This window comes from Laetiporus sulphureus (genome assembly GCF_001632365.1).
Source record: "Laetiporus sulphureus 93-53 unplaced genomic scaffold LAESUscaffold_2, whole genome shotgun sequence".
Lineage (NCBI taxonomy): Eukaryota > Fungi > Basidiomycota > Agaricomycetes > Polyporales > Laetiporaceae > Laetiporus > Laetiporus sulphureus.
This window is the reverse complement of record NW_024468511.1, coordinates 1,197,360-1,208,631: the sequence shown is the minus strand read 5'-3', so window position 1 is coordinate 1,208,631 and position 11,272 is coordinate 1,197,360. Positions and strand designations below refer to the sequence as shown.

Here is an 11,272-nt window from a genome sequence, read left to right as displayed (position 1 = left end):
CTTCTCACCTGTAAGGACGTGCCCTGGCAATGGAAGGAAGAGCAAGACCAAGCCTTCAGTGCACTTAAAATGGTGTTTACCTCAGCCCCGATCTTACAACTCCCCAACGACATTGCACTATACCATCTAGAGACAGCCTCCTCAGACTACACAACTGGTGCAGTACTCGAACAACTGGGAGAAGACAAGCTATGGCATCCAGTCGCATATTACTCTAAATCACTCAATGAACACGAGCGAAACTATGAGATTTATGACAAGGAAATGCTTGCAATTATTCGGGCACTAGAAGAATACTGGTACTATTTAGAAGGACACCCAGAACCCATTGAGATTTGGTCAGACCATCTCAACCTTACATACTTCTGTCAGGCACAGAAATTATCCCAGCGCCAAGCACGCTGGTCATTATTCCTCACATGCTTTAATTTTGTACTCAGTCACTGACCTGGAAAGACAATGCTTCGTGCCGATCCTCTGTCCAGGAGGCCAGACCATGAGAGGGGGGTGGACAGCGACAATTCGAATCAAATGCTGTTAAAACCTGAATTTTTTGCTATCAATGCGATTCGACCCGCTCACGCATCTGAAGTTGATGATGCTCAACTACTGGAAAGGATCAAGAAGGCACTCACAGATGACACGATGACCAAGGATTATCGTGCACTTTTGACTACAGGACAGCGCGAATTTGGGAAAAACCTCGCAGAATGATACTTTGAGCACGGACTGCTTCTCCATCACGTAAAGGTTTATGTCCCCAAGGATCAACAGCTATGCCTTGACCTAATAAAACTCCATCATGACACCTTACCTGCCAGACACCCCAGCAGGTTCAAGACGTTGGAGCTTATTACTCAGAATTATTGGTGGCCAGGAATGTCTGTAATGGTTAAACAATACATACAAGGTTGCGACAGTTGTCAACGCAACAAGTACTCAAGGGAAAAACCATACGGACTATTACAACCCAATGAGGTACCAGGAGGACTATGGGAAATCATTACAGTCGATCTCATCACTCAACTTCCTCCAGCCATGGACTTTAGGGGAGAAAAGAAGACGGCAATACTTGTCGTCGTAGACAGACTCACGAAGCGAGCGCACTTTTATGCAACGGATGATACAGTCACATCTTCGCAAGTCACTAACATATTCTATAACAAAGTCTTCAAACTCCACAGACTGCCACGCCAGATTATCTCAGACAGAGGTACTCAATTTGCGAGCAAACTATTCCAGGAGTTCTGCCAGAAGCTCGGTATAAAGTCAACAATGTCTACAGCATACCATCCCCAGACAGACGGTCAGACGGAAAGGGTTAACCAGGTGTTGGAACAGTACCTCTGCATGTACTGTAATCACAGGCAAAATGATTGGGTCTATTACCTGCCAACGGCAGAATTCTCATACAATAATCAGACCCATGAGTCCACCACACTTTCCCCATTCTTCGTCAAATATGGCCGACATCCGAAAATGGCACCAGACATACACGAATCAATACATCACCCCTCTTTGGAACATCTATTCGCCCACCGCTCCGAAGCACAAGAACAGGCAAAGGCAGCATTGGAAGTCTCGGCTTCACGGATGAAATGGTACTTTGACGAGAAAAAGGGAGAAGTCCCATTCAAAGTCGGAAACCTAGTACTACTCAAGGGAAAGGATCTCAGAGTAAAAGTCAAGTCCACGAAGTTAGGCACACAAAACTTCGGACCTTACAAAGTACTTCAGAAGCTAGGCCCAGTCACATTCAAACTGAAACTGCCTAAGCAAATGAAGGTCCACCCAGTCTTCCATGCTAGCAAGCTGATCATGTATCATCAAGACACGGTCACACACCGTGAACCCCCAAACCCCCGGCTATAGAAATTGAAGGAGAATCAGAATTCGAAGTTGAAGAAATACTAGACTCAAAGGTCGTAAGGGGAAGGGTCCAATACCTCGTCAAATGGAAAGGCTATGACCATTCTGACGATACATGGGAACCCCGAACAAATCTTACCAACGCCGATGAGCTTCTTCAAGAATTCCACCAGCAACACCCAGATGCAGCCAAAGCACCAATCAGGGTCATCACTTTTGGTGGAAAACGCTTTGAATTATTCTCATACGAAGTTGCACCGATTTCCACACACCGAATCAGCATGTCCGACCATCCAGACGAGTTCTTCCTATATCATAAGATGACAGATCTCGCTAAATCACCGAAAAAATCCTCAAATGAAGCAGCAGGATGGGATCTTTATGCAGCAGAAATGCACGAAATCCCTCTGCATTCACGAGCTGTGGTAGGAACGGGAGTCGCAATTGACCCTCCTAAACACACCTACACATGAATAGCTCCATGCAGTGGACTGGCTGCATGAAGAATTAACGTGGGCGCAGGAGTCGTTGACCCTGATTACACTGGAGAACTCAAGGTCGTACTGATTAACACAACGGATTTCATCTTTTCGGTCAAACCAGGAGACAGGATAGCCCAGATAATCTTCGAGTATTACGCTGAAGGGCTTCCCTCCCGGAGTTACCAACCGTTGCGAGCAACTAGAAGGGGAAATAAAGGTTTTGGCTCCTCGGGACAATGAGCCTTGAGAGGGGGGTAGTGTCACAGATTTTTGCCACAAAGTCTGCACGTGACTTTTCTCATACCACAGATCACGTGCTTCACCAATATCTCACGCCACTCAGCCACAGACACGATGCATACAGATCAGGTGATAGTCCACATCACATGTTATGGTCCAGACCCGCGGATGATACGGTCGGACCTGTCTATTCCAGGATACAATAGAGGCACCCATTTGGGAACAAAGGGAACAAGGACTATTGTTATGCATCAGCCTTCCGCTTCCTATTAGTTTAGCCAGAAGCCTAGATAGGCATGATGTTCACACCAGAGAACAAAAGGGAAACCAAGATAGGCATGATGTGCACATGCATTACTGCGGCAACCATCGATCTTCCCACTTATTGTTCTGCTTCCGGACATCCTATTGTTTCATGTATGGCCATTAGCTTATACCCGTAGATAGGTAGCTTAGATAAGATAGCCCGCTATATGTGTATATAAGACCAGCCATGTAGAGGACGAAACTTCAGATTGTTTCTCCTCATCTACTATCGTAGCACCCTACTGAGCTTACCAGCTCCATCATATACCTCTTACCCTTTCCTGTGTCAGCCACCTCGACTAGTAAGTCTCAGGCTCTTGCATCACATAGGGTTCAGGGGGATTCCTTGGGATCAGGGGGATTAGGGCAGCACGTTCCACGTGACTGTCCCTTTTTAGTCTTTTTGATCTCTTGTCCGGTGTTGCTGTGACACTCCACCAATGTCGCTTAACATTTGTGTCACCACCACCATCACTCGCAGTACATCGGAGCTGGGACCACTTCTCAACAGTGATGGAGATGAACTCCCACCTCCGACCAACCTCAGTGATGAAGCATTGGCCGAATCATGGAGGAGTGCACATTGGGAAGATGATGAAGATAGGACAGGTCATTGGACGACAGGAAGAGCCTGGGGAGGAGATGATGAATAGGCAGGAAATGCTGACGATGAACAACTCGGCTACCCCCACCACGATGGTGCTACATACAACTATGTTGACCCACCTGAGGATGAATCTCAACCCTCGCCAGCCAACATCATCAAGGAACAGACAAGGTATGCTCAAACAGTCACGTCCTCAAGCAACCCAGCAAAAGGACAAGTGTCACTCATCGCCCCAGATGTGGCATCACCCTATGATGTCTTCATCGTGATGCCGCTAACATTCCTGATGGAATGCGATGGCCATCATCTTTATGTCCATCGTATGGGCATGGGCGACTTCACCACCTTCCATGCCTTCGTCCTCACTTGGGACAACCTGAAGGTGGCATGGCACCTCTACTCAGAAGTCTCACCTCACCGTGTCTTCAGTCAGTAAGTCGCTCTCCTCTATCCGCCACCTCTTCCAGGAATGCACGATTGGCATCCAACACCTAACTGAACATGAGTCATCAGCATTCATTTCACGGGCAAGGAAGAAGGTGTCGAACAATACGAGGTCGAACTATTCAGGATGTTCTTCGATCAAGTCACCTACGGAGACGTCAAGACACCTCATGAGTTCACGTCAGTCATCTTCCAACCCCTCATCACCATGATCGAGCATCCTGGATGGCTCACCGATGGGGTGAAAAAACTGGAGGCAGTTCACTATCAAGACAGATCCATCTCGCACTGGGCACCTACTGATTTCCATCCTCATCACTAGGAGGATCTCGACAATTGGGAGGTCATACATCACACCACCATTCCAGTCTACAGTCGAGTGGGTGTCCGAGAGGAATGTTGATGGGTGAGTGGTCGTCAAGGGTCTTGCCGGTTGGAAGGGGGAGCTTGTGTTACAGTTACAGTGCTTCATGGTCACGTGACACTTATCCATTTATGGTTCATAGGCCTGGTGAACATATTCTAGGGTTAGCAGTTTTTCATTTTCATGATTAGACTCACTCTGATATCTGCAATCCAGACTTCGCTCTAGGTTTTCTATTTCACCTACGCTTTTCTTAGCTTGCCAATTACCTGGCTCGCAGCAGCTAAGCTTCGGTGTTTTATCTATCTTTAGAATAGTGGAACCCCCCTGCACTAGTACCCCAGACTATAGGTCTGCAACTATATAAGGGGCACGGATCACGGAGAGAAGACCAACCTCTTCCTCCTTGTTTTTAAGACCTGTTCTTTCACTAGAACCCTTCTTGACAAGAAGCTTTCTTGATACTTCTGATTCTAGCAGATCAGAAGGGATCTGCACTCGCTCTCAAGGGTTATTCAAGCTCCTGCGCTTGGCTAGAGATGAGGGCAAACCTAGTAACCTGCGGGTGAATGTGCAGTAGCCTCCAGCGATCTAGCAAAGAGCAGAGTGACCAAATCTCACTGCTGCACACTCCTAGGGTGGACCCTACTATAACATTCAATGAGGAAGCTAGCACGTGCTGTAAGGGCACGTGGTTAGGAAGGTTCTGATGGAAAGCTTCATAACACCCCCGCATGTTCGACAGAAAGGCAGACAATGTCATTCCATGGGTCAAGGAGATATGGACCGCCGTGCATCTCTCGTGTGCTCAGCTGCTGAATGACTATGACCAGGTGATGTTCACTAGCATGTTCCTCAAGGATAGCAACCCAACATCCTGGTTCAACGCCATCCAGATTTCAAATCTGAAAATCCTGCATGACTTCCAGGGCTTCATCCATGAATTTAAGAACCACTTTGAAGACCCTGATCTCGTCACCAAGTACCTCCGCGAACTCAAGGTGCACATGCAGATGGGCTCAGTCACCAACTACGCCGCTCGTTTCTGTGAATATCTGGTGCACGTTGATCTCAACGATGCTATGCAGATAGATTACTTCTATGAGGGTCTCAAGGACCACATCAAGGATGTGCTTGCCACGGTTCTAGAGCTTCCCAAGACCCTCGACGCATATATTGCGCTCGCTACAAAGATTGACAACAAAGCACATGCTCGCGAGATTGAGCGCAAAGCAGCTAAGTCATCTTCTAGCTCTCATCACATTTCACACCACCATGAGGCTCCCCGAGCCACTCCTCCTCCTGCACCACCATCGGCTGCTCCTGTGCAGTCATCTACTAACAACGACATTGTCCCTATGAAAGTAGACGCCATCCGCCATGGCCCGCTCACTGATGCCTGACACCGAGAAGGAACACCATCGCAAACTTGGCCTTTGCTTCTACTGTGGCCAGGGCAAGCACCACATTAACGAGTGCCCGAACATGTCAGATAGTGCAAAAAAGAACTGCAAGGCTTCTCCCTCATCGGGAAAAGCCTAGCCAGAGGTTCATCACAAGTCCCAGGGCCTCCAGATACTACAGGGACTCAGGCACCCTCCTCGAGGGCTCCATCACACGTCCGCTCAACAACCAGTGTGTGGATCCCAAAGGCTGCTGGTTTGCCTTCTCTTTTTTCTCTTTCTACCCATGTCCATGCTTCTCCTAGTTCTTCTGACCATTTCTTTATTAGTGTCTCTCTTCGTTTTCCTAATAGAAAACCTGTCTGCACATATGCGCTTGTCAACAGCAGTGCGACGGGCTCCTGTATCTCTTACAATTTTGCTAACCGCCACTCTCTTCCACGACATCTCAAGGACGTTCCAGTACCTATCACAGCAGTTGATGAGCATCCCATCGTGCCTGGACTGATCATCCATGATGTGCTAACCTCGTTATCTGTGCAAAGCCACTCAGAAAACATTTCTTTAGGAGTTGTTTCAGTGCCATATCCAGTAATCTTAGGTCTCGATTGGCTGCAACGCCATAATCCATCCATCAACTGGACCCGAAAATGTCTTGCCTTGTCATGCTGTGGTGCGACCTCCTCGCATCCTGTCTCCGCACTCAGGAAAGGCTTCAGTCTTGCCCGTGTCACCTCCTTCATCTCATCCTCGCACTCTTGTCCTGCCATGCACATTGGCATAGGCTCCGGTCTTAGTCATGCATCTCTCGCTTCCTCATCATCGCCCTCTGTTCCAGCACCATCAACACTGGCTTTGCATGGTGAATCCTATCTCACAACTTCGACAACCTCGCCTCTCTCACCTCGTCTCTCACCCGGCATCGGCTTCAGTCAAACTGGGTCGTCTTCACCTTTGTCACCTCGTGCTTCTTCACCCACTCCTATATCCTCGGAGCACCCCTCACTCGACATCACATTCATCAATCCAATGCGATTCTGCAAGATTGCTCAGAATAACGAGGTGGCAATGCTTTGGTATCATCCCGCTGGCTCTCATGGGTATACTATCGCATCCATGAATCTATCTGCTGCCTCTGTGACACCTGAGGCTCCTGGCTCCTCTGTTCCCTCTGAGCCTCAGCCTCCTGACCCCGATTACTGCCTCGCATCCATCCCCTACAAGTATCATGATTATGCCTCGGTGTTCTCTCCTGTCGACGTTGAACAGCTTCCACCCCATCGACCATGCAATGCATCGATCGACCTCGAGGATGGCACGACACTGCCCTTTGAGCCCATCTATCACCTCTCACAAGATGAGTGTGCCGTTCTGTTTGACTACGTCAAGTCAAACCTCTGCAAGGGGTTCATTCAGTGTTTGACATCCTCCGCTGGCTCCCCTGTCCTATTTGTTCACAAGAAGACTGGTGAGCTGTGCCTCTGTGTCGACTACCATGACCTCAACTCTATCACCAAGAAGAACTGCTACCCGCTGCCCCTCATCGATCATCTCCTCAACCGCGTGCAGGGTTGCAAGGTTTTCTTTGTTCTGGACCTCAAGAATGCTTTCAACCTCATCTACATCAAAGAGGGGGATGAGTGGAAGACTGCATTTCACACCCATCTTGGTCTCTTTGAGTATAGGTAATGCCCTTTGGGCTTACTAATGCTCCAGGAATTTTTCAGGGATTTATTCAAGACACCCTCCGTGACCTCCTCGACATCATCTGTGTCATCTATATTGATGACATCCTCATCTTCTCCCGCACACAGGAAGAACATGACCACCATGTCAAGATGGTACTCGAGCACCTTCAACGCACTGGCTTGTATGCCAATGCCAAGAAGTGCACGTTCGACAAGTCCAAAGTCGAGTACCTCGGCTACCTTTTAGGTGCCGATGGCATCAAAATGCACCCGTGCAAGCTCAAAATGATTGCGAATTGGCCTATCCATGATCTGTCAAGGACGTTCAGTCCTTGTTAGGGTTTACTAATTTTTACCATTGTTTTATAGACCACTACACGCATCTCGTCCTTCCACTCAACGCGCTTACCAAAAAGGGTCTCTGCGATGAACTGTTTGCGTTCACAAGTGACGCCGCTGATGCATTCACTGCACTGAAGCGTGCTTTCACCTCATCTCTGTTGACTTTCCTGGCCAGCACACTGCGCAGCCAGGAGTTCGGGAGTTGCCTGTGTTGGAAGGAGAGTGCGCGTGGCACTCAGGTACGCTCTTGTCACAAGCGGGAAGAAGTGGCCGGTCAGACAGTCGGAGTGACATGCCCTAGCAACAAGTGGGCGTCATACGATAGGGTCCAACTGTGGCATTAGTCAATAAATAACGGACCGAGAAGATGTACATACCTCAGTAGTTTACTACATCTAAACGACTCTAACGAGGTCCCTGGACAACGGACTCATATTTGCTGTGCTCTCACTGTGCTTAGACCAGGAAACTCCGAGATAGACTACCCCCATACCTGATTCTTTAGCCTCTGCTGCATCTGCTCGCATTCTCCCTGTGCAACTGGCATCAACCTGACATGTCCGAGACAACCAAAACCACGAAGTTCCCTCTCTTGGGTGAGGGCAACTATGGTGAGTGGGCAATCCAAATGGAAGCGGAGCTGATCAGGAAGGAGCTGTGGGAGGTGATGACAATTGAAACATCACCACCGACAGATGCGACGGAGATGGAGGCAGCAGTGTGGCTGGAGGTGGAAAAGGCCAAGCGCTTGATGACCAAGATGGCGAAAGCACAGGTGGAAATGGTGCTGCAGGTATCAGCAGGGCAGCTGGTGCATCTGGTGAGTCATGACCCTATGGAGTGCTGGGTGACTCTGGCACAGGTGCACTGAGCATACGGGTTTGCGATCTGACTGGCGATGTGGCGATGCTTCTACAGGGCAGTGAAGGGCCCCGACAAGGTGATGTTGGCATAGATTGGGTGGGTGAGGAAAATGGCCGCAGATCTGGAATATGCCGGGGTAAAAGTAGAAGAAGAGGACATGGTGTTGGGACTCACCATGGGCCTTGGAGAACACTACGACCAGCTCGTAGTCACGCTCGAATCGATCCCACCCGAACAGCTCACCGTCGCAAATGTTACAGCGAGACTTCTGAATGAGGAGACCCACCAGAAGGATACGGAGGATGACCGGGATGCGGTGGCCATGATGGCTAAGGCTGGGAAAGGGAAGTGGAAGGCGGCTGCAGGGGGCGAGAAGCGTAAGTGCTTCAAGTGCGGAGAAATAGGGCATGTATGGAAGAACTGCCCGACCAAGTCAGATGATGGCAAGGATGATGAGGATGATGAGGAAGGGAAGCCAGATAACAAGGGTGTGAAGGCCAAGGTGGCGTATACTGATGACCACATTCACCTATTCTGATGGCTTGACAATGGCAATTGAGAGGGCGTGTTGGAAGGAGAGTGCGTGCAGCACTCAGGTACGCTCTTGTCGCAAGCGGGGAGAAGTGGCCGGTCAGACGGTCAGAGCGACATGCCCTAGCAACGAGTGGACATCGTACGATAGGGTCCGACCGTGGCATTAGTCAATAAATAATGGACCGAGAAGATGTACATACCTCAGTAGTTTACTACGTCTAAACGACTCTAACGAGGTCCCTGGACAACAAACTCATTTTTGCTGTGCTCTCACTGTGCTTAGACCAGGAAACTCTGAGAGCCTGCTCTCTAGAAGGTGGCTTCATGGGGCCAAACCGATGGCCTGTCCCATTGTAGCCATGCCCTATTATATACATGCATGCTACTACTCTCCCATGCTGGTGGCGCAGGTCACACTGGGGCCTCTCACATCTGCGCTCCGTGCTCAGATTCCAACAGTCTCTGGTTCTGTGCTACTTCGACCCAAGTCTACCTTGCACACTGTCCACCGATGCCTCTGACTTCGTGATCGTGGGCATCCTTCACCAGCCTGATCCTCAGGGCTTCCTACACCCCGTCGCTTACTATTTGTGCAAGTTGTCACCTGCTGAGATCAATTACGAGATGTATGACAAGGAGCTCCTCGCCATCGTCAACTCCTTCCGCAACATGTGTGCCTGGTTAATTGGCACTGTGATGCCAGTTTCGGTCATCTGCGATCATAAAAATCTTGAGTATTTTATGTCTTCTTGTGTTCTTAATCAGCGCCAAGCATGCTGGTCTATGTTTCTTTCTGAGTTTAACTTCTGTTTAGACTATGCTCCTGAGCTTAAAAACCCTGTAGATGCACCCTCGAGGTGATCTGACTTCACGCCTTGAGAGGGAGATGACGTACTGCATCTCCAAGCAAAAGTACTACTAATCCCTTCTCATACAGAATGACTTTTTTCTTCTTCACAGGCTGTCACTTCCATGTCTGCACCACCTCCTCAGCACATCTCCGCAATTACGACGATCACGCTCAACAACTCCGAGCTACTCGAGCAGTATAAGTCCACAATCTGCATGGACACCGAGTGGCATGAAGCGATCGCCCAAGGAGACACGGATTTTGTGCTCGATGGCAACCTGGTCTTCCATAAAGGCCGACTTTTTGTTCCCTCCTCGTTGCATACTAATATTCTACATTCTCATCATGATTACATAATCTCAGGTCACTCTGGGCGAGCGCGCACGCTGGCGCTCATCTCTTGCAATTTCTCGTGGCCGAGGTATGCAAACGTACATCTGCCACTATGTTCAAGCCTGCAACACCTGCGCTCGCATCAAGACACCATGCCACAAGCCGTATGGCTTGCTTCAACCCCTCAACATCCCCACACGACCGTGGAAATCCATTTCCATGGATTTCATTGTCAAGCTCCCAGTTTCGCATGGGTACGACTCGATCTGGGCCGTTTGTGACCGTCTCACATGCGCTGCACATTTCGTGCCATGCAATGAGACAATCGATGCTCCTGGCCTAGCTTGGCTGTTCCTGGATCGGATTTTTTGACACCATGGCCTGCCAGACTCGATTGTTTCAGATCGAGGTTCCGTTTTTGTCTCTAAATTTTGGAAAGAACTTACCACTCTTCTTCGAGTTGACCTTAGGACTTCTACTGCATACCATCCGCAGACGAACGGACTAACTGAGCATACAAATCAGATGCTCGAGACGTACCTCCGTGCTGATGCATTCTATCAGCAGGATGATTGGGTCGACTACCTGCCCCTCGCCGAGTTCGTGTCCAACAATCACGAGAACACGTCCACCAAGCAGATGCTGTTCTTTGCGAACTATGCATATCACCTGACATTCAAGCTGCAGATCAGTGAATGTTTGACCGTTCCCCTCGCCATCGATCTCGCCTCACACCTAGAGCGTCTTCACGACGAACTGCACGCTGAGCTCAAGGACGCTCAAGAATGTCAAGCCCGAGCCTACAACACGCACATTACCAATGGACCCCGCTTCAAACATGACCAGCTCGTCTGGTTGCTGCATCGTAATATCAAGACGACCCGACTTTCTGACAAGCTCAATCATCGATGTCTCGGTCCTTTTCCCATCGAATGTGCTATCTCCG

At 49.3% G+C, this 11,272-nt stretch overlaps 3 protein-coding genes across 3 annotated transcripts; all 3 read left to right on the top strand.

The window, feature by feature from the left end:
- Positions 1 to 3,337: 3,337 nt before the first annotated feature.
- LAESUDRAFT_754668 (uncharacterized protein) lies at positions 3,338 to 4,270 on the top strand (the record flags this gene model as incomplete). Its single annotated transcript, XM_040911918.1, has 3 exons — positions 3,338 to 3,506; positions 3,555 to 3,936; positions 4,018 to 4,270. 3 exons carry the CDS (start codon positions 3,338 to 3,340, stop codon positions 4,268 to 4,270), a joined length of 804 nt encoding a protein of 267 aa, XP_040769828.1.
- Positions 4,271 to 5,160: 890 nt separating this feature from the next.
- LAESUDRAFT_710625 (uncharacterized protein) lies at positions 5,161 to 5,715 on the top strand (the record flags this gene model as incomplete). Its single annotated transcript, XM_040906779.1, has 2 exons — positions 5,161 to 5,370; positions 5,506 to 5,715. The coding sequence occupies 2 exons, from the start codon at positions 5,161 to 5,163 to the stop codon at positions 5,713 to 5,715; spliced, it is 420 nt and encodes a 139-aa protein (XP_040769827.1).
- Positions 5,716 to 8,310: 2,595 nt separating this feature from the next.
- On the top strand, positions 8,311 to 8,898 carry LAESUDRAFT_624585 (uncharacterized protein; the record flags this gene model as incomplete). The annotated part of the gene is made up of 2 exons (XM_040903318.1): positions 8,311 to 8,520; positions 8,701 to 8,898. Coding segments are annotated over 2 exons (408 nt in total), but the record flags the coding sequence as incomplete, so codon positions are not given.
- Between the last annotated feature and the right edge of the window lie 2,374 nt (positions 8,899 to 11,272).